This window comes from Pyxicephalus adspersus, chromosome 10, assembly GCF_032062135.1.
Source record: "Pyxicephalus adspersus chromosome 10, UCB_Pads_2.0, whole genome shotgun sequence".
In the NCBI taxonomy this organism is placed as follows: domain Eukaryota; kingdom Metazoa; phylum Chordata; class Amphibia; order Anura; family Pyxicephalidae; genus Pyxicephalus; species Pyxicephalus adspersus.
The window spans coordinates 56,359,129-56,382,757 of record NC_092867.1 but is presented as its reverse complement, the minus strand read 5'-3'; the positions used below and the strand labels follow the sequence as shown (position 1 = coordinate 56,382,757).

The 23,629-nt window shown below is 41.8% G+C and overlaps 3 protein-coding genes across 9 annotated transcripts in view; 1 reads left to right on the top strand and 2 right to left on the bottom strand.

Annotated features, from left to right (window-relative positions):
• The window catches only part of LOC140338976 (uncharacterized), a 69,447-nt gene extending 45,824 nt beyond the window's left edge, over window positions 1-23,623 (top strand). Inside the window, exons 1-8 of one of the 4 annotated variants that reach the window (XM_072423395.1) lie at window positions 15,024-15,093; window positions 16,702-16,834; window positions 17,024-17,215; window positions 17,291-17,411; window positions 17,528-17,643; window positions 17,725-17,833; window positions 21,624-22,124; window positions 22,466-23,623. In XM_072423395.1, the coding sequence (XP_072279496.1) occupies window positions 16,757-16,834; window positions 17,024-17,215; window positions 17,291-17,411; window positions 17,528-17,643; window positions 17,725-17,833; window positions 21,624-22,124; window positions 22,466-23,295 (1,947 nt within the window). In that variant the 5' untranslated portion in view covers window positions 15,024-15,093; window positions 16,702-16,756 and the 3' untranslated portion in view covers window positions 23,296-23,623. The other 3 variants (XM_072423394.1, XM_072423396.1, XM_072423393.1) reach the window with 3 other exon arrangements.
• LOC140339046 (oocyte zinc finger protein XlCOF8.4-like) overlaps window positions 1-23,629 on the bottom strand; it is a 236,061-nt gene that overhangs the window by 70,529 nt on the left and 141,903 nt on the right. The window lies entirely within an intron of this gene.
• LOC140339067 (uncharacterized) lies at window positions 1,820-5,059 on the bottom strand. Its single transcript, XM_072423611.1, has 4 exons — window positions 4,506-5,059; window positions 3,874-3,971; window positions 3,655-3,766; window positions 1,820-3,208 (listed from the first exon to the last, which is right to left on the bottom strand). The coding sequence occupies exons 1-4, from the start codon at window positions 4,537-4,539 to the stop codon at window positions 2,121-2,123; spliced, it is 1,332 nt and encodes a 443-aa protein (XP_072279712.1). The 5' UTR covers window positions 4,540-5,059; the 3' UTR covers window positions 1,820-2,120.

Below are 23,629 nucleotides of genomic sequence, written 5' to 3'. Positions count from 1 at the left end.
AAACAACCCCTTACTAAAAACCTCTGAATTCAAGCATCTGGAGGGGTCCACATGCTTTTGCCCAAAGTCCTGTATACTTCAGATCTATTAGAAAGATAATACCAGTAACAATAAGGATTTAGGTAACCACGCAACCAACTAGGATGAAAGAATGGGTTGTGTCCCTTGGAGGTGGCGTCTCTGAAGCAAGGGGCTGGACATCAACAGCTATAGGCACTCCAGAGATGAAGCTGGAGCACAATGCTAATTACATTTCTGCTGTAGGGCTATTAAGACACTGGAAGTTGCAGGTTCTAGAAGTACTGTATTTAATAAAGTTGGTGCTACTATAGTGTGATTCCTACCACTATAGTGTGATTCATACTATAGTGTGTCTATAGTGAATGGTGTACCAGCTTTCCTCTCCTAGCGACAGATACCATTTCGGAGCAGCCTTCCCAACAGTAATTGAACCAGTCAACCACAGTATTTGTGGATCTATCGATAAGCTTTGGCACTTCTTCCATTGGCTTTGGGATGCTCCAGAGGTAAACTAGCTCTAAAATTTCACAGGGCTTCAAATTACAGTGGAGTCTTCCATTCAAATCATTGTAATGGAAGAAATTGTTCCCCTTTGTTACTGATTGAACAGACTGGCAACTCTTTCTTTTGCACCTCCAAAACGGCACATTATGTCCACGGACCTTCTTGTTCGTCAACATCACTGGGCCATCCCACTTGCGGCAAGAATTTTCCTCAACCAGGAGATCGTGTTGAAGGAGATATTTTGACAATGTTTCTTCACTTTGCATGACTCCAGTATAAAACTCTTGTGACAACAACAACAAAACATAGGTTTACTTAAAAAAAATGTTATTCTTTGAACATAACAGGAGCAACACAATAGCTGTGCAACTGAGAAAGATGCATCTCTTTTATATAGCATGAGCCAATATGGCGACCCTAATGTACACAGTTGAAAGCCCATTCCTGTGAACCAACTGAAGATTTCCAGTTCTGTGTTTCATTGGTCAATAATGATGACAAAATGGTGGAGAAGGACATATCTTGATGGCAGACAAGATAAAGCTGTGTGCAAGAAGCGATACAGATAGCCTCAACTTCAGTTAAACTACATTCAACAAAGGATTGGACACTCACGAAAAAGAAAATGCTCAGAATAACCCTTCCTACCACCACTATGCCAGATTACTCTACATTTCTGCTAGAGCTGGTCCCTCAATTGAAAGTATCTGGCGTGGATGTCATGAACCTGACCCAAGCGTGCCCCTCTAGACTGCATGTTGTTTAGACAGTCCGGAGGTATCGTTTGGGCACAAAGTAGCCTCCATAAGCTGGGGCTGTCTGCAATATGCCTACCGAAGGGACTGACATCTGGAGCCTGGAATCATGTTTCCCTTGAGTCTATGCTGTAGTTAGTCCAGATGGTGTGGTGTAAAGATATATTTTTGTGTAATTCGTATTCTTCGCCAAGCTTTCGCCAAACATCCAACCCATGATCCTCAGCTATTCCTAATATCCTTGTTATCTTCCCAAGATGTGATCATCCTCATTGAATAAAAGCTTGGTGGAGCACATGGCCAAAACCCATATATGATAACGCTAAAGGATGGGTCATGACTTTGAGGTTGGGGTGGCTTTATATGAGGGAACGTAGAATAGGAGGAGCCAGTCACATGTATGATATTCCTGATTTTACGCTATAGATGTGTGTATCCTCATACACGATGCCCCATGCCATGATAATGTTACAGCAAAGAACTAGTACATATACATAGATTACAATCAATAAAAAAAAACAGTTTTTTGAAACATTGGCACACATTATGGATATGTTTATTTACATAAACGTGTGTATGTTCTCACATTAATATATAAAAAGAACAAGACTTTACTGCAGTTTGAGACCCCCATGGAAATATCTCTCCTTCATGCAAAAAATGGTCAAGCCATGTTGAGCTATTACTGCCCCTGGCCTAGTTGCCCTCTTTATGTGTGCACATACCCTAGTGACAGCCTTGCCAGGGCTTCTCTCCAGTAGGGGGAAGGGCAGCACTGAAGAACTGGTAGATAACTGCCAATCATATTTATATGGACTCTCTTTAAACAAGGAAAGTTTTTCAAGTTGACTTGCCTTCAACCTTGCTTCTGTGACGTTTTTCGTGCCTGCTGAGGTCTGATTTCTGTGTAAAACATTTCCCACATAGGGAACACGTATGGGGCTTTTCCCCTGTGTGCACTCTTTGATGCTTTTCTAGAAGTCTCCTTTGGGTAAAGCGTTTGCTACACTCAGAACAAGAATAGAGGTTCTCTCCAGTGTGAAGTCTTTGATGGTCAGCCAGTGTGGCTTTATAAGTAAAACGTTTGCCACACTCTGGGCAAGAGAAGGGACCTTCACCAGTGTGACTCCTAAAGTGATCCACCAGACATGCCTTTACAACAAAACACCGCCCACATTCTGAACATGAGTATGGCTTCTGGCCCAGGTGGGTTTTCCGATGCTTGACCAAATACGATTTCAGCGTAAATGACCTGCCGCATTCCGAGCAGGTAAATGGCTCCTCACTCGTGTGCCTTTTCTGATGCTCTTCAAGGTAAGACTTCTTTGCAAAACACTTCCCACATTCAATGCAAGAGAATGCCTTCTCCAATGTGTGGGTCCTTTGATGCCGAACCAGGTTTGACTTTAGCTTAAAAGGCTTCCCGCATTGGGAACATGAGAATGGGGCCTCATCCCGGTGAAACCATTTGTGCCTGGAAAGACACGATTTCCATTTAAAGTGTTTCCCACACACAGGGCATGGATACATCTTCTTATCTGTCTCGTTCTTGTTAAGGTCAGTGGAGAACGAATATGGCTTCTTGTCTACATGAGCCTGCCTATGCATATTTAGACGGCACATGTACGCAAATGACTTTCCGCACTCAGAACATGAGTATGGCTTCAACCCTGTACGAGTTCTTTGGTTAAGTTTAGATTGCTCAGTGGAGTTTCTCCTTTCAGAGCATGGGAGCATTTCACTTTCAATAGCAGAGGTGGGTTGATTAGGAGTATGGGATGGAGAAACATTTCCCCCATGTGTGGAGGACAATAGATTTGTCCTGGAGTTTTCTTCATGGAAATTCTCTTTGAAATGATCATGTTCTACGTTAGCTTCTAAAGAGACGGCAGAAGCTTTCTCTGGGCTATTTTTAATATATTGGCCATCTGGGGGAAACAGGAAAAAAGGCATTGTTAGGCATATTTGAAGGATATTCTTTTAAAGAGAAGGCACAAGCGACACGAGTCCAGCCCCGCCATGTGACGTTTTGTCTGCAGTTATGAGAGTATGCATACTTTGAGAAGACTAAGATACCTGCAAAGCAGTCCGAGAGTGCTGGCTTTCAGGTTTGTAATTAGGAACTTGCTTGAATCATCACACAGACATTTAAAGTCGATGTGTCTGGCACAGCCTTGTGTTGGAAATGATGTTAAGTGGTATAGCCAAAATCTATTAGAGGCTGATGGCTCCTGAATCCCCCACTAGACACATACTGACCCTTCATTACTATCTACTGACAGAGGAGGGGGGGGGGGGGGGGGGTTGAGATTGTTGTAGTGATAGAACAAGGAGAATCTGGGACTCCTTCCTGGAAATATTGTTTATTACTCACCTTGGCCAATCTCTGGAGGGATTTCTTCCTCCTTATACAGCTCATCACGTCTCACATCCGTTTCTTCTACTTCCTCTTTCATTTCAACTTTACCAACAATCAGGCTGTCAACCTGGGAAACACAAGAAAATATGTCTAGTAAAAACATTTTGAATTCTGTCTGATTTACGAAGCAACAAATAAATCTTATAAAGTTTTTTAATTCACAAAGATACCTACCTGATGATAGTGAGGGATCTCCTCGTGTTCCAGTGTAGAATCCCGGGAATACAGAGGATGGGGACATCTCTCTGTTGGATTCCCATTACTGGATACATCTGTAGGAAACACACACACTGACTGAATACATTGTAAGATCTGCCTTTCTCTATCTTTTTACATAGGGAAACCCTTAAAATAAATTTTAGGTGTTGTGTATTTCCAACTTTGAGGTAACAGTTTGGATTAAGCCTTTTCTATGAAATGTGCAAAAAGCTGGCTCCACAAAGACATGGTTTGAGGAGCTTGGTGCAGAGAGCTTTGATCTCAACCTTAGTGAACGCCTTTGGGATGAAATGGAAGCCGATTGTGAGGTCCTCTCACACAATATCATGACCCAACCTAACACGCTCTCTTGGTTCAATTGACACAACTCTTCAAGGAAGTAAGGGCTGTTATAGCTTTCCAGCTCAAGAATAATGGCCATGGTTTTGTAATGAAGAAGTGAGGGTTGTTATAGCTGTCCAACTAAAGATTAATGGTTATGGTTTTGTAATGAGATGTCCAACAGGTTCCTTGTGAGGGTCAGATGGCTATAGAGTGAATCAAAGGATGTGTGTATCTAGGTGGATGAAATAAAAGTTCCCTCTTACCCGCTGATGTCTGGGGCGAATGGCTGTCCATCATGACGTCTTTGTAGAGGTCCTCATGTTCTTCTTACTATGTTCAGGTGGCGTAAGCAGCATCACGCAGCAACAGCCATGAAAGATCTCCGTACACAACAGAATTGTATTGGTTTGAGAATAACTGGCAGACACGTTTGGAAGAATCAGCTCCAAGACCAGTTTCCATGCCACGTCACAGACAAAATGGAAGGGTTGTCTTTTCGGTGATGGCTGTTCTTACGGCCTGGTGCATTTTTTGGCACAGAAACATAATTTTTTCCATTCCAGTCATTGCAGTGTTATTATGATTAATATTAACCTAATTCTCAAACCATTCATTTAGGCATGCAAATGCAAACACTTCTGGTGGGAATAGGGCTTTTTGCAGCACAGGTGCCCCCCAACACAGATCTGTTGCCCCTATCTCCACAGAGGTAACCATTACAATTAACAAACATATCAAAAAAGAATAATCACCACATCCACTGTGCAGCCAGCTTCTAATTATAAAGCCTGCGGAAACCAAGGAATTCTGGGACTTTTTTTTGTATTATTATTAATTTTTTCAGGCTTTAAGAAAATGGCGTCAGCTCTCTTGCACTAAGGACATAAATGCTCTACATATGCAGGAAACACTCCGTTTCCAGAGCTTCTTGCGAGTGTAATAAATTACATGCTTTCACCATAATAACACTTACAATAACACAAACTTTTCAACCTAAAATAATTATTTAAAAAAAGGAAAATCCTTGTACTACGACAACATGGCCGCCACAGTTCACTTGAGAAGTTTGCCCTCTAGCGTCGGGTAAAGGGAGGTGAGCGGGACGTCACGTAACCAGGAAGCGACAGTGCGGCCGTGGAACGCACGCATAGGGCGGAAGTGAGGGAATGTTTCCGGTTGTGGGAAAGTAATGATGATAGAGAGGAGGCTGATAGCTGTTCAGGGCTGAGGGAGTCTACACCGCATACTATGAAGACTTATCCTCTCCTGTACAATGTTATATATACAATAATTGTAATGAAAGCACCTTTTTCATTACTTTTATGGTTGGATATAATGTAAATTGTACCAAGGTTTTTTGTTTTGCCTTCCTCTGAACCATGTCTGTATGGTATATATATCTGGGATATGTTTATTTCCCTAGCGGTTGAACTTGATGGACTTACGTCTTTTTTTCAACTTGTCCTGCTATGTAACAAATCATTTATTAGAATATTATTAACCCTACCCCCGCAGAGTAGTCATGCCGCTTGCATTCCAAGTGCTCAGGGAATCGTCTCATGTCCTTCAACATGATCAGCTCTAGGCTGACATTACAAATGAGGGAGCAATATTCCATTGCGGCGGGTTCCATGTGTGCAGCCTGGGGTAATGTTGGCTGGTGTATGTGTCTGCAGACAGATTGTGTTATTGCTTTTGTTACTATTGTTTGTATTCCTTCTTCTGTCCTTGTCTACCTTTACTGCCTTTTCTTCTTCTTCTTCCCTCCTTCACCTACCTACTTTTTTTGGTTTTCTTAGGCTACGTACACAGGTCAGATGATTCTTGTCCGATAATCGCCTCAGTGCTGATATCGGACGAGAATCTGGCATGTGTACAACACTCATTGTCCAGGAGACCATCCTGGCGGATCCATGGACGAGGAACGATCGTAATGAAAGTGAAGGGGAGAGAGTGCAGTGGGGTGCTGCTCACTGGTTCTCCCCTCTCCATAGAGCAAAACTGCGCTGTATGTACAGCACTTTCCCATGCATCACACAGTCTTTTGTCGTTGGAAAGGATCGTGAAAGATCCTTTCTAACGACAAATAATACAAATACAATACAAATAATACACGTGTGTATGCAGCCTTATTCTTTCTTTCCAACCATCCTTCTTTTCTTCCTTCCTATTTTTTCATTCCTCTATGTTTTTTTATTCACTTTCATTTATCCTCATGCATCTACTTTCTTCCTTCATCCATCGTCTTCTTTCATTGTTTTTCCTGTTAATTCCTTCATCTTCCTTAAAGATTTTTATTCTTATTGTTTTTTTTTCTTTCTTGATCTCCCTTCTTCCTCAATCTTTTTTTCACCTTCTGCAATTTTCCATCTTTTTGTCACACACACACACAGGATCGGATCTCAGAGCATGTCTTATTCACGGGTGAGTGTCTTATTTTAATTATTTTTTCAAAAATGGGGGGTGGCTTATTTAATGGGGATGTCTTAAAATCGGGGAAACACGGTACCAGCAGTCTTACTTCACTCACAATGAACTATACCAACAACTACTCAATACCAAGTAGGTGAACTTTTCACAAGATGAATACCCTGTAATATATTGTACTATGTGTATTACATATTTACGACATTCATTACATTTAAAATAGTATATTAATTTAGTGAGATAGAAACCGATAAAACTTACTTTTAGAAAGATATACTACAAAAATAGATCATATATGAGTAATGAATCAAATTATAGAGTTACCAAATATATATAAAGTAGGAATAATTATATTTATCAAACTTACATAATTCAAAATATGGCTTAATCTTGCAGGAAAAGTGAAGAAAACCTCAGAATAGAGATGATCCGTTGATAAAGTCAGAGGAAATAGGGTAGTGTAGTAGAATCCCCTATATAAGTATAGTCTACAATTTAAGAAGAATTTCTGTTTATATCTTTATATGTAATCAAATATGTATACGTGAGGTTAAAGTTGGAATTGCTGTCCTACCTGAAAATGAAGTAGACTCTAAGATATAGGCTTCCACAGTGCAGGTACTAAAGATACTAAAGTAGGTACTAAAGTTAAAACAATACTATGTTTTTTCTATTGGGTATGGTATTCATAATTAAAATAAATTATGTTTAGTAAAGCAAAAGTGCCCATAAATGCATGTACCTGGATTCTATAGAGAAATCTCCTCCTAGTGGTGCTGGAAAGTATTGTTTGCTTGTTTAAGATGCAGCTTTGATAGTGTTTCCTAAGGTGTCCTTCTTAATAGGAGGAAGGAGTCCTAGGGAACTCCCATACTCCACCTGCATGTAGGCAGCGTGGGGATCCCTGTGGGGGATGGCCTGGTGATGCTGGGATGAGTGACAGCTCGTAAAGCGCCGCCCACTCAAACCACATCACTTGTTAGAAGAGGAGGGGTCGCCTGTCACTCATCTCAGTGCTAGAGATGGCAGGCAGCCGTCTCCAGCCCCGTCATCCCCATCCAAGAAGACGGGGACATACAGGGAAAGGGCAGAGCCATCCCCAGTGAGGGGTAGGCTTCCCTGAGTTGCACCCAAGAATTCCAAGGTGCTCCGTCCCTGTAAGTCAGGTGAGAGGAGGGAAGCCCTCTATTTGTTTTGAATGGAAGAGTTAATACAGAGATTTAGAGATGAATGAAGGAGCGGATATGATAATTAGGATAGACAGTATCTCATATAGGATCAAGTGAATCATGGTTAGAAATGACAGGAAAGAGACAAAATTGTTTCTTGCAGTTAAATATACATTCTGGATTATACATACATTTTGTTAAAGAATTGCTAAAAATATACTAAACATACTAATATGACTTTAAATTAATATTGATTACTGATCATAACTATAGAAAAGGTTTAAAGCTAAATACATTCTTTAAGCCTGGATCATGGTTGTCTTTTAATAAAAAGATCCACTTTGTTTCTGCCTGTAATCATTTTTTATCAAAGTCTCCCCCTCTCGGATTCGGGGTTACTTTTTCTAACGCTGCAAATGAAATACTATGTAGGTCTAAGTTATGCATTGTTCCTACGTGGTAGCTAATTGGAGTGACCATTTACCATTTTTGATTGTGTATATATGCTCATAGATTCGTTTTCTCAGGGGTCTTTTTGTTTTACCCACATAAAATCTTTTACATGAGTACAAAATATTTGTATATAATGCCTAATGATTGGCAATTAACATGGTGAATAATCTTATGTGTAGTACCATTTGGTAGGGAAAGTGCTAGATTTTCATGGATCCATTCACACTCGCTACGTTGGCCACATTTGAATGTGCCCCAAGGTTTAGATCGATCTAGTTTTCGTGAATGTGGGTTGTAGTGGCTTTGGACTAGAGAATCTCTCAGAGAGTGTGATTTGCGACTATATGTGATGCATGGTTTGTCTCCTACTATAGTGGAGATTTTGGGATTTGCTGTAAGAATCGGCCAATGTTTTCTCATGATTAAGTGTATATTGTGATGATGTTCGTTGGCCTCTATCTTAAAGTCTAGGGTTCATGTACAGTTTCTGCGAAGTCTCAGCATCTGACTGTATGGGATGTTTTTTATTAGTGATTTCGGGTAAGCACTTTGAGAATGGAGGATTGTATTCCCTGCTGTCTCTTTTTTATATAGAGATGTTGTAATGTGCAAGTCGTCAGGTATATTGACATGTATGTCTAGAAAGGGAATTTGGTAATAGCTCCAGGAAGTATACAGACCCTGGAACTCCACATCAAATAATGAGAAGCCCTCATAATGAGCACAGCAGGGATATGCTGAAATATTAGTTTGGGTGGACTGACCTTTTAAAGTAGCAGTCTGAACAAATCCTTTAATTCACTCATATTTTTGTAATGTTGTCATCACCTGGAGAAACTGCAATCTTCTAGTTTCATAGTACACTCATAACTACTTATTCCCTGTCCTTCTTTTCTCCAGATGGAAAATACAAAACAAGCAACACACAGAAATACCGGATATTGTCTCGGTATGCTGAAATGGAAGATGACATTGCATCTGATTCTTCAGGAGAAAACTCCATTACCCCAAACATTCTTCCTTTACCTCAGAGTGTATATATATAATCTAATCTTTCAACACATGTGGGGTACCTTCCTGATCCACCGTACCCCATCAATTACCTTACGTGCCACAACGTGGGAGAAATGTTCGTCTATCCTGGTGTTGGCAATCAATTTACCCAACATAAGAGAGTAGCAGAACACTGGAACATATATCCGAACAAGAAGCTGTATTCCTGTTCCCAGTGTGGAAAATGTTTTATGCAGAGCTCCCATCTGATCGTACATCAGAAGATTCATCCTGGGGAAAAGCCCTTTTCCTGTTCATACTGCGGGAAATGCTTCAATGTTAAGTCCAATCTGGTGACCCATCAGAGGATTCACACTGGGGAGAAGCATTATTCCTGCTCAGAGTGCGGCAAGTGTTTTTCAAAGAGGGGCATGTTACACATAGAAACCATCTCTACTGCTGCACCTCAGAAAGCACTCAAGTTGAGGAAAGTTAGTTTTGAATGACCAATACAGCAATCCAGTTGGAGAACGTGCATGGAAACATTATTGTTTAGGAGGGCCTCAATGCGTCCAGAAGGCTGTGGCCTGATATGTGTGCCTGTTCTTTTCACAAAGAAATAATGCATTTGGATTGTCCCTTAATACCGGCAGCCCTGGGTCCTTCAATTCACACAATGCCACTGCATGTAGAATTCATGTTGCTTTTCTACTACTGAGGGTTTCCACCAAATTTTATAGCTACTTGTATTACTCGCCCAAAAGAGACCAAATTTAAAACAAGTTTATAGCAGCTTTTGTAGCTGTATGCCTTTCTTTTAGTCTTTTCAATGCCATAATGCGTTGTACACACCATTGCCTGCATAGGGGTTTGAAGACCTGAACTGTGCCCAAAGAAAACCAGCTAGAGAGAGGACTGCTTTCCAGTATTACTCGTGTTCTTCCTACACTTAATCTTTTCCCTATTACTAGCTTAAAATGCCTTGTTCTGCACAAATAGTGGAATCAGCCATATTGATAGCTAGGGATAAAAAAGCATCTGGAAAGGTTGAGGAAGTAAAACTCAACAGAAAGGATGAAGCAGCAGCTTGGAGATCCTTGCACTGCAGGTCCTCAGTTACAGCTTCTCCTCCAGCAAGGAGAACCATAGGCAGGACAGTGCTGATATTTCCAAATTTCATTACAAATATATCACTTTGAGGCACAAGGTATGAGAGTGCCCAGGCACAGAAATGTCACTGCTATGTTTCAGGAAGTATTCCAAACAAAATACATGTTTTTCAGGATACTGTTTCGGTAAAGTGAAAATTTCTAGATATTCCCTATATGTTTACAAGTAGCCAAAAGAACCTACAAAATATTCAACTTGTCACTATTCAGATAAACCCAGCTGCCCTGGGTACTGACTGGGAATTAGAGCCCTGCCTCTCCTCTCATTTTACTATGGAGTCTACATTGGACAAGTTCACACTTAAGCTTAACCAAAACACAAGGATAGCCAGTAACATCTGAACGCGTAATCTTTGTTGATCACAGACCTAGATGAGCATGATCGCAAGAAAGTGAACAAATCTGTACAACCACAGCAGTACAAAGTGTTTTGCAGCCAGGATGCAGACAAGGAGTGGCAATGAACTGTAGCATTTCCTTACTTCCCCATGAACATTTTTGTAAGAAATAAGTTAACTACCCTTGAGTTGTACTTTCTTTGTGTAAATGTATGGTGCCATATCAGTCATGTGACTACCATACATAACTTTAACGTATCTCTAAAACCAATCTTTCTTTTTCTTTAGATCTGATCTGTCTCTACCACACTTCCCTACCCATCAGCTTCAGTACTCAGATCAGGTTGGGAGACGCTGAGCTTAGATGTTTGGCTCTCACCACCTATCCAGTGAGGATATGAGTATGTGGATCCTGACAATGACAGGAAAGTGCAGTGCACTCGTCACCACCTACAAACATGCCCCCGCATCAGCAGTTCTATGATATGGGGTGACCAAAGAGCCTTTGCTCTTGGTGCTCATTTTTTCAAATATATCATGGGGGCTAAAAATATAAGAAAACCACCTTCCTAGGAAAATCAAGAAAAAATTGTATGGGACACAATGTTGGTTGTCAATCTATTTTCATCAAATTGTATTGTTCATATAATATTGAAGAACAGATAAAAGAAACACCTATAGTTTCCAGCATCCAGCCACTTAGGGCCTCCTAGAGCACATAACGTGTTGTGGCAGTTTTTCTCCTTACGTTAGGCTATGATTTCCTGGACTCCTCTTTCCTAAGTCTGACATTAATGACGGTTGGGGACTTTCAACCCAGAAGACGGGGAAGTGTTATGTTCAGAAAGAGGTAAAGCAGAAGCACCTTGAAATAAAAGTATTATAATTTTTTGTTTTAATACCTGGAGGACATTTTGCAGGAAAACGTTTAGCTGAGAGTTGAACTTCTGCTGTGCTCCAAGATTAAAAAAGCAAAGCCCCCTGTAACAATGCTGCAGCAATATACTGGCGTCATGCATTTTCACTGTAATATACTTAACAGTTTTTACACCATGCACATTTGCTTGTTATTAGTATTTTGTGATTGGTTTGTCATGGTTGGCAGCCAATATAATCAGCAGCTGCAAAGCCGTCGTTAAGGCACATTATGGCTAGTGTTCCCAATTGCTCGAACTGAACATTGTAGGCTACAACAAGCTTGCAGCCCCCGATTACTTTGGTTACCAGCTGTGCCAAACTCATTGACCCACAGTTAGAATTCAGGCAACCCTAATCCAGAGTCTAATGGCAGCCAAAGAGCAAAAGATTAGGATTCTGATTTTTTTTATATAACTACCATGAAATTATAAGTTTATCATACCATATATAACATTGGAGTCCCAATCTGTAAACTTTGGGTTACCGAAATCACAGGTAAGACAGATCTATGAAAAGAGCTTATTGGTCTAATGCAGAGCAAGTAACATGGTTTCCTATACATGGAAGTGCCAGGTGTTCTTCCTGTAGTAACTGGTGTGGATATCTGAAAAATCTGCAACTTAACCTTAATAAATTTCAGATATCAGAAAGCGTTTTCAATTAGTAAAAAAACTGACAAATGTGAAATTTCAAATCAAAAGACGTTACAACCAACATCTATTATTTTACAGAAACTCTTACAATATCAGTTGTATTTCTATTCACACCAAGAAAGTGGTAACGGAAAAGGAAACCTGTCATGAAAGGCATTAATTCACTTGCTGGAGGGGTCCAATAGTTCCAAGACATTGCTACTTCCATGTATAATGCCTGCATTAGCAGCTGTGCAAAACGCTGCTAATGCAGGCCTTTGAGCAATGACAACCTCCAATGCAAATCAACATTTGCTGGGGATGTCCACCATCTTGACAAAAGGGGGGAAAAATATTCGTTACTTGAAATTGTCAACTTAAGACAATAAAAAAATACCCCTTCAATATAGAAATTACAGATGCACACATAATTTGCAATTTATCTATGTTGGAAAAATCCAAATTTACTTCAAAGGATGACTTTCTGCAAATTCACTGAGAATTGCTGAAACCATAAACAAACCTTTTCCCTGAACCTTTTTCAGGAGAGATGGTGAATGTTCATCTGAATTTATAGTAAGTAAACCCATGTTCTTCAAGATGGCGTCTCTCCTGGTCTGTGCTTTAGGTTTCAATACTGTTCATTGTTCAGTTTTACACGTTTGCCATACGGCATTGTGCTCTCCCTTTCTGCCCATGCGGGATCATTGAAAGACTGTGAACTACGCACACCACAGTTTTGTCTAATTTCGCGTGGTATGGTTTCTCTATGAAATCTGTGCTGATTATCTTGAACCCCCTCATGTTCTGATTTTTGATCCCCCAGAGACAGAGATACCCTAGTATAAGGTGCTTGCTCAGCTGTATAGTCATATACTTGATTAACATCCTCTTTGGAAATATTGCGGTATATAGGTTCATCCCGTTCACCGCTGTACATACCATATCCATAACTCATGTCTCCTGCATATGAATCCGACGTAAGTTTATTTGACATGACCATAGATGGAGCAGTGTCATCATACTGATTCATATCATTGTACCCATAATTCCCACCATGGCCAATATCTTTACTGCACAGCGATGTACCAGCATACTCTGGCTGCAGATAACCAGTCTGGTGCCTTAACATCACTGAACCATTGTTCATGTGTATATATTTTTGGCTTTGCATGATTTGGTTTCCATGCAAAAATGGATTCCTGTTCATCTGACTGTTTTGAAGCAGTGCCTTTTGTTTTTTTAAAAACTCGTTATCCTCATTGGATGAGTCAGTCTGTGGTTGTGAATTCAAATTTGCTTCTCCTACCATGGCCATGTGATAAGCAAGCTTTTCAGGGTACGGAGACTTTAGTGAGGAAGATGTCCAGTAGGTTCTGTCACTGTTGGGCTGACCAGTTGGCATACTCCCACTGGTGTTTTCTGGTGGTCCTTTCCTAAATGATGGAGACCCTTCTATAAATGGTGGTGTTTGTTTGCCAACTGGGTTCTGGACTGGATTTGGCAATTCTGTCTTAGCTTTAGTGTCCTTCTGCATTATGGACGTGGCTACATCATTGGCTCTGGCCACTTTTGTTGTGGAAAGGGCCTTTTTTTTAATTTTCTCCGAGTAAACCTTCAATTCAGCGGTTAGTTTCTCCATAAGCTTCACGACGACGGTTGATTCTCCATCACTGGCAATCTCAAATAATTCAATGTACTCTAGTGCCTTCTTCATTCGCCTTTGCCGACCTTCTTCAAAATCCCAGCTGGTTTTCTGCTTGATCTGTTTTGTGGCCGTGGACCTGGCAGTCAGCATTGGCACAGACCTCAGGACTGGGTCGCTCTTGTACATCTTGGTTCCTTCCTCTTCTTCGATTCCCATCGCCATGCTTCTCAAGAACTGCTCCTTCTCTTCCTTGGTGCTGCAATGTACCTTAAAAAGGAACGGGTATTTTTTGGCCATGTAAAGCCTTCGGTGTGTGAAGCTGATCACATGGTACAACATGGCAACCAAATCGCCATCCAGCTCACAGAGCTCACAGAAGTATCTGGTTTCTATTCTATCCGGCTGTACTTGGAATCTGTATTCTACAACGTAGTCCAATCCCACAATTGGCTCCCTGTCATTTCTTTTCAGGTAATCTTTCCACATGTCCATGGATCCTCTCGTACGAACCGATGGCGTTCCAGGCGGATTGCCCATCGCGTTTTCAGGTTTCTGGCTTGCCGATCCATTGGCAGCATTTGTGTTCACCCCCGAATTTGTCATTTGGGAACCGGGTCTATGATTTTGCATGGACGAACCTATAAAATCACTTGCAGGGCGATTGTCGGCGTTGTGCTGCGTTTCTTTTCCCACAGCTGCGTTTCCTTGCTGTGAATTTTTAAATGATGCCTGTCCAGCTGCACCTTGACATAAAGCATTAGGTTTGCTCATATTTCTTTCCACTGACCTTCTGTTGCCTCATAAGATCTTCTCACCGAAAAGCCAAAAGTTAACAATCCCGCCAGATCAGTTCTCCTCACGAAACCCTTATTTGATAAAGCTACATAAAGTGAGCTACAACAAAATGGCCGCCGCTCTAACTAGGGCTACCGAGTGTAGCCAATCCGCGCAGATCTACACGTCAGCCAGCAGAGGGCGCAAGTCGGCAACTTCTCCGCTCCGCTCACTGTACGAAGTCTCGGCTTGCTCTCTCGTGGAAGTGACAGACCGGAAGTGGTAGAGATAAAGCTGGGGACTTCCGGTCGGGCTGAGTTACTGCTGCAGGTGTGTGAAGAATGGAGAATATTATTACATCTCATAAAGGAGAAGAATGGAGAAGAGAGGGGTAGCAGTGTGTAACCCCACCTCATTAGATATATTACTCATGAAAACAAGCCAACTCGCCTTCTTTGCTTATAGCAAACTTGTTCTTATGGGCAACTTTGACTGAAGCATTGTGGGTAAACAGGGAGAAATCAAACATGGTGGTGTTACTGCTTGTTGATGGGGGTCAAAGAACAAATCAAAGTCTGATCTATGACGGGTACTTTCCATTAGTCTATTTGTCAAAAAATGCCCTGACAATGCAAATATTGCACAATTCCAGGTGTGTGAGTAGCTGCTCCCCCACCATATGCAGTGGTTTCACCAGCTAGTGATCAGCGGAAGAAACCAATGTGAGCGACAGGTGAGCAGGAATTCAACTCAACTGACTTTTACAATACCATGCCATGGTATTACATGCCTTACATACCATGAGGCAGGGGTGTTTATACACACACTGCAGTGTTATGCCAATATCAGTATGTCTTGATGGGTAGAGTCAGTCTGGCGGAGTGGGCGATCCCAAGCGAGCTGTAGGTGCATAAAGACAGCCCTATGTTATACTGATCGTCCGTGATTGAAAGAACTGGCAGCCAATACAAAGGAAGGGACAAGCAGGCTGATGGGGAGGGGCCAAATGTCATCAATTTGGAAAATAAGGCGGGGTCTATCTGACTAAGGCTGGAGGTAGATCAATGGGCAGACTTAATGACAGACCCCCCAGCTGCACTCACCTTCTCTTCACTCCATACACCTTGGTTTGAGAGAAAGCTCTATGTGATGCGGTGATTACATAGAGCTGAGGACTTCCTCCATCAACACTGCCAATGGAAGGAAAGGGAACTAGTCACATGCTTCTCTTTACCCAGAAGTACCAGGAGTCTCGCTTTGCTTCCAATTAGATGAAGGCCCTGGGTGGTCCAGCAGTGAGGATGTGCCATAGGCAGGCAGCCTTTGTTGCCCTTTCAGATTCCTGTTCTGGATCTCAAGATAACTGTCATGCTGGACAGCCAATAGGAATTGTCCGTGTCCTAGAGGCAGCAATGTGGACACCTGAAGAAAAAAACCTACCTCCATATAAGGCAAAAGAGTGAAGACTCAGGAATGGGGTGTTACATGACCACCGATTTAGGTAAAAAAGGCAATTAGGGATATTCAGTTCTCAACCCACAAATTTATTTAGGCTGGGTGGGAAGAAACTTTTGGCGGATGCCAGTCCCTGTATTGTGAACCAACCGTTCAGTATGCACCCAAAAACAGCCGGGTGGTTACTGAAATGTGCCAGGTGGTGCACCCGACTAAAAGGGGCTGGGGAGAACACTGGATAATTATTTGTGAATTTAAAGTTACAGTCTTGGATTTAGACACAGTGTAAGGGTTTTTTCTGGATTCTGATTGGTTGGAGGTCGGGCTCAGGGACCCTTTGCTCAATATGATGGAGATTCAGGTCCTGGTCAGGAACTTGGCTTAGTGGGATTTCTTCTCCACACTTTGGGTTGTCTCTCGCTGATGATTACTTCCATAAAAATATATATTTTTTTAAATGAATAATATTTTTTGTTTCATCAGGTTAAATCGAAGCCAAATATATGAACGTAGGGCTGTACAGTTCACTTGCTGCAAGATGGAGAAGGAGCGGAGTTACATGACTGAGAGGATATTGCATCTCACCCTAGAGATCATCTACCTGCTGACTGGAGAGGTGAGGAGGATTTTTGGGAGGTCACATGACAGTAATATTAGTAAAACACCGAGCTGACCTGAAAGGTGTAGAGGATTCTGGGGGGAAGCGGTCATCCCACATCTCATCTCATATATGGGGAAGGCTTGTTGTGTTATGCTGTGAAAAAGCACAGAACTCCCAAGAAATGTTTGACTTCTTACCTTGCAGGATTATGGACCTGTAGCAAAAGGGGCAGAACAGCATGTGATGCCCAACAGCTGTTCTCATACATTACCAAGATGGAGCAAGAACCAGACGTGTATCAGGGAGCTATCACCTCCCTTCCCACCACCCGGGAAAGAAAACGACAGAAGGATCCTAGAAGTCACCCAGAAGATCATTGAGCTGCTGACAGGAGAGGTGAGCGGTGCAGGGAATTCTGGGATATTATTATAGGATGTGTCTGGATGGTGACTGTATCATTGTGTGTGTCAGGTTCCTATAAGGTTTCAGGATGTCAGTGTCTATTTCTCCATGGAGGAGTGGGAGTATTTAGAAGGACACAAGGACCTCTACAAAGACGTGTTAGAAGACCACCAGACCCTGACATCACCGGGTAAGAGGAGACTTTATTGTATAGGAGTTAGCAGTATGGAGGTTCCACCTGGATCCCCTATCATCTGATAAACACATAGGGAGAATGTATACAGTCTGTTTGTGTGTTTACTTCAGATGGATCCAGTAACGGGAACCCATCAGAGAGATGTCCCTGGCTGTACTCCCAAGAACATGAGAAGGTCACAAAGGATTTTGTAGATCTCTGCCATGATCCTGCATATGATTATCAAGTGAGGTTTGATTTAATATTCATACTTTTATGTTATCATTTTGTGAAATAATAGGTTTATAGGGTGTCTTTTCTCATTCAGGGTGAAAACCCTCTTGTTAAAGTAGAAGATTTTGAAACAGGAGAGCCATATGTTGAGGGCGATGAGCCATCTCAGGAAGAGGGGGAACTTCCTCCAGAGATCACTATAGGTAAGCAATGAGCACTAAATCTAGGAAACAAATTGCCATTCCACCTTTGGAACTCCTTACCCCAATCCTTGTGCCTTATCTTTACCAATATTTCTCTGTTGCTTCACATAATAAGGTCATAGCCAAGATTTGGCATCTGAAAACTGCTACATGTAGTGGAGTGTCACTGTAATGTTATAACAATGGCCCTGCAATCCTATTTGCCGCTACAGCTCAGTGTTCATTTAACCTCCTGGGCGGTTGGTTCATTTCTGTCTGGATTTATATATTTAAAAGCAGTACATTGTCTTTCATGAAAATGTATTTTACATTGTAGGCCTGTGTCTGTGTGAGGCATAACTCACAGAGATATGTAGTAGACATGCTGGGTATAATAAAGTGTGAAACTCAAAATCGTGTCAAAATAATAAATTAAATTTAATAATAAACTCTAAATAAAAAACACAAAAATCTGTTAAAAGGACGGTGCATAAATAAATCAAAAATACTGAAGCAGACCAGACCATATTTATCTAATAAACTAATAAATATCCCAGGTATGGTATATCTTAAAACAAGGGACAGCACAGAGTCCAACGTCATAATCCAGGCAGTAGAACCGGGTTTCTTTTCTTATTTTTTTTCCCGGAGTCATCCCACTTACAGCAACACACCACGCTCATTCTTGTTAGCGCTTGCTTTCTTGCACTTGGTGGTACATGCTTCATAAAGTGAGGACCATTCAGGCTTTTCGGGTTCCCCACTGTAGTAGCACGCCGGCAAACTCGACCTGAATCCATTTGTTATGTTTGGTATTTCAAACATGGCTTCACAAACCTTCCAAATGAACTCATGATGAGGTACAGGCCTGTCATTCTGTGGTTTGAAGAGAAAATAGGCATTCCACAAACATTGTTCCACAAGATGTACGAAGATCTTTTTCTAGTACTTTTTTTGTTGCCTTCTAACGGCCAGATAGAAAGTCATTGCCTAGTAGGCTCTGTCAACACCTCCCATGGTGCTAATATAGTCTCTGACACCTTGTCGTTTCAGGATCTCTTTCCCACCTCTTGTTTGTGCCATAACAGTGGGATATATAGGCTTTTATAGGCAGAATTTTTTTTAATAAAGTAAATAATATTTTTTTAATGGTATACAGTATATTCTCTAGTAACTTGCTCCTGACACGTCTACCTTCACCTGAAACCGAACCAAAATAATTTCAAGTCCAGCTATTTCAAATCCTTTTCAATTTCATCTACACTGTCTGCTTGGTGTTGCTGATAACATTACCATACATAATCTCCCCTTTTTCCCCTCATTGGGATCATTTGGCGTGGAAATCTCGCAGATGTTTTTATCAACTCTGTATCACTGTGACTATATAAATTTTTAGTATTCAAATTAAACTTCAATCTCAGTCCTCCCCGAAGAAGCCTAAGGGTGAAACGCGTCGGGAACTTGAGACCTTTTCAAAAGTTTGAAGTTGATATTTTTACTTGAAATGTGAAAATAAGTGTATGTAATCACAGACTTTGATTGTTTGTATATCATTAGCTAGTTGATCTTTGTATAGTATAGGATTATACTGTATAACATTAAAAAAAATATTATTTACTTTTTAAAAAAAATTTGCCTATAAAAGCCTGTCTATCCCTCCACTTGATCACATAATTATCTCTTCCAGGCTAGACCACCTAAAATACTATCCTTGGTGATTAATTAGTGGAATCCTACTAACTACCTATCCCCCTATTTAGGTATAACAGTGGCGGTGTTATGCACTGTGCTCAAAAGGCAGACATCCTTCTTGTCACGCCATCGCAGTGCCATCATTTTGCCTTTCTGCCAGGCAAATATTTCCCCAGTCTTGAGCTTCTGTTTGACAAACATGGATAACATTTTGCACTGGTTAGGCCTAACAGTTGTATAAGCATCCATTTTATGCTGGATGAGAAACTCAAAAAGTTTCGGGGAGCTGTAAAAATTGTCTGATAGCCTTGATTTAGCAATGGCTCAATAAGTGATAGGATAGATGATGTTGCCACTCCATTGTTGCTGAATCAGGGGCTACATTTTGTGCCTTTCCCAGTGTATATCACAGAGTTCCAGATAAAGCCTGTTGCTGATCCGCACAACATAAACAATTCTACACTGAACCGTGTTCTCTCTATGTATTGCACCCAGCTGAGCCTCCCCTTGTAGGCCATTGGACTTTTGTCTATACTAATTTCTCTTTGTGGCACATAGCTGTTTCTGAAGTTTTCAAATTTTCTTGAGCTTAGGTGAAGGGTGAGTGGACTCATCAAAAGTGTAATTATTTGAAAAATGTAAATATTTCATAATCAAGCCAAATCTAAAAATAACTCCAGGTATGCCAAGGGGTTGTGTTCCACCTCTACCTTCAGGCCAGGCGCCCCAGTAAATGGGAATCTTGGGGGCACTGGCTGAGCCTGACTAATGTCAATCGAGCACCAATTGCGAACTTCACTAACCTCAGTGATAGAATCTTCGGTGTCTGATGACAGGTCAAAATCCAGGCAGAGGTCAAGGCAAGCTGCAGGCAGAAATGTGGTCTAAAGTCAGGCAGGCAGAGACGTGGTCAAAGGTCAGGCAGAGGTCTGGGCAGGCAGAGAAGTGGTCAAAAGTCAGGCAAAGATCAGTAAAGGTAATGGCAGACAGGCAGGGTACTGTAACAATCACTGTAGCATTTCAGAAATATAGTGATTACTTTGTACTGGATTCAATACAGTTATTTTGTATTGAATCCAATACGAAAAAAATGGAATTCCCGCCTTGCCCCCTCTTCATAGGGAACTGCTAGGGGTAGTCAGCGCAATCTCCGGGGGAAGAGGACATGGCCAGATGATGGGATCGGATGGGCAGGACACTGGAGGACGTCGGAGGGACCAGGTAAGGCTTTATTCGTTATTTTTTTTTAGCTACGCTAAATGTGGCTTGGGGTTACCGCTATCAGCTGTCTTTTTTTTTTTTTTTAAGGGTTAAGGTTAAGAAGAAACTGTCTAGTAACATGAACTCCTGTGCAGCACATTCAGAAGAGAAGTGAGGAGAGTACAGTAGGTCATATGTGCAAAGGGGGACAGGGGTGCAAGGAGTATGGGAATGGGCACGATGTGAGTCGTAAGAAGAGTATATTAGCTTTTAGTATGTGCAGCAAGGGCAGTGTGGAGAGCAAACACAGTGGGTAGTATGTGCGTGAGGGAAGTGTAGTCTGTATACTAGCAAGCAGCATGCATAGGAGAGGAGTGCAAAGGATAGCAGGCAGTTTGTGCAGGGGAGGAGATTAAAGAGTGTGACAGTGGGCATTATGTACAGTACAGAAGTGAGAAGAGTACAGTAGACAGAATGTCCAAAGAAAGAGTGTATACCAGTGGACAGTATGTACAGGAAAGGAGTGCAGAAAGCATACCAGCGAGTAGTATATACAGGAGAGGTGTGTTGAGGTTTCGACAGTAGGCAGCGTGCAGGAGGTGAGTGTGAATAGCTTATCAGTACAGGAGAGTGTTGCGAAGAGAAAAGTGGAGAGTGTAGGACATTAAGTTCAAACAGGAAACAGATTTATATTTCAGAGGTAGAGAACAAAGGCAGACATGCCAAAAGTGTTCATAGTCTGTGTTCAGGATATCTCCAGTACTGTTGAAAAGGAATAGGTGGTGCTTTTCTATAAAAGGAAATGGGGGAGAGGGGCTAAATGGCTGCCAGATGCCCAATGGGTATAGACTAATGGATATGCTAGTAGTAGAATATTGTTGGAGCGGTGGCTGAATCCCTCATCTCATATCTCTTCTAGACGGCCGATACAAAAATTATAATACAGAGAAGTCACCTCTTATGTCTGAAGATAAAGCGGAAGACAATTTTATCAAAGCTAATTCAGTGGGAGAAAAACTCAGAAAACCTGATCTCCATTCACTTCTTCACAATGCACATCTCTTGTCTGTTCCCTCTACCATTAGAAGAAACTTCTCAGACCACTCCCAATCATTCACTCGTCCTACACATGAAATGGTCTCCAAGTCATACCAGGAAATTCATTCGCAAGAGAAGCCATACTCTTGCTCCGAGTGTGGCAAAGGCTTTGGCAAGAAAGCAAACCTGGCCAGACACCAGACGATGCATGCAGACGGGAAGAGGTACTCCTGCTCAGAGTGTGGGAAGGCTTTCTTGAGAAAGTCCAGCTTTGTGGAACATCAACGCATGCACAAAGGAGAGAAAATGTACTCTTGTTCTGAATGTGGAAAGTGTTTTCAGTGGAGATCTACATTGTTCTACCATCAGAGGAGACACAAAGGTGAGTGTATACCAAGTTTTACAACTGCTCCAGTTATGTGGTTTACACTGAAGGGGGGAGAAGAAGAGTTCTGGGTTGGTTCTCCCTGTTGGCCCTTACAACTCAATGGGTTCAACATCAATATGTGTTAAGGTCCCTGGTGGCCAACTTGTGGTCTAAGGGACCATATTCAGCTGTCTAATCCTTCATGTGCATCCCTTGGACCTCAGTGATCTCTACTAGCCTCACGTAAAATGTCCCCAGTGTCATCTTCTGCAGCATGTTTCCAGGCAGATCTGTAGCGTAATGTTTTGTGACATCAGGTTTAATTTCAACTTAATATTTGTTTCCTCTTGCTTCAGATGGACGATACAACAAGAATACCAGAGGGAGACGACGCAGTGGTAACTTCACAGCAGATCCTCAGAGAGTGGTCCCAATTTTGCCAAAGCCCAACCCCGTCCTCCCGTGTTTATATCTGTCTTCCGTTCCCATTGCTCACATTGGCTCTTTTACTGGCCTACCAGATCCTAGTACTCATTATACAGCTCATATAAGGGAAGAACCATTCATTGGTCCCGAGCATAGTGAACCATCCCTGGAGGCAGCAAAGCCAGTGTCACCCCATGGCACATACAAAGAAGAGGAGCAACTTCCAATTTCCCCATATCAGGAAGACTTTGATCATAAACCAAATCCCATGGACCATGACAAACCGCTCACTGTGAAGAATGAGTTTTCCTGTTTGCAGTGTGGTAAATCTTTCGTTGAGGAGTCCAATCTCCTGAAGCACCAGAAAAATCACTCACAGTCGAAGCCATACCCCTGCCCCCTGTGCGGGAAGGCGTTTTCTAAAAAGTCGAACCTCCTTAGACACCAAAGGATGCACTCTAAGGAAAAGCTTTTCTCCTGTTCTGAATGTGGGAAGTGTTTTCTCCGGAAATCAGTTCTCGTCGAGCACCAGCGCATGCACACGGGCGAGAAGAAGTATCGGTGCTCCGAGTGCGGGAAGTGTTTTCAATGGAGGTCGTCTCACTTTTATCACATAAGGAAGCACCGGGGAGTGATGCCAGTCTCGTGTCTGGAGTGTGGAAAATCCTTCGCACAGAAATCACATCTCATCCAACATCAAAAAATGCATGCAGCAGAGAAACATTATTTAATTTTTAATAGCATTGGTACGGAAAGATAATAGATGGGTACACTTTTCCATATACACATGGCAAACATCTGAGGATTAATGTTTCACTTCAGATGTGGTGCGCCATTGGCTGAGACCAGTATGGTTACAGCTTCTGTTGTCAATTCCTTTGACCAAATCTAAGAGAATAATGAGAAGTGGTCATTCCTTTGAGTGAGCTGCATTCTCCTAGGCTACAGCGTGGCATTTGTTTAATTTTCCTTTTTTTTTTCCACCTCCATAAGCAGAAGCTGTGATATGCTGCCTGAAAAGTTAGGTACTTTAACCCCCCTAGCGGTATTCCCGAGTGTGACTCGGGGTGGAAAAAATTGCAAAAAGCGGTAAT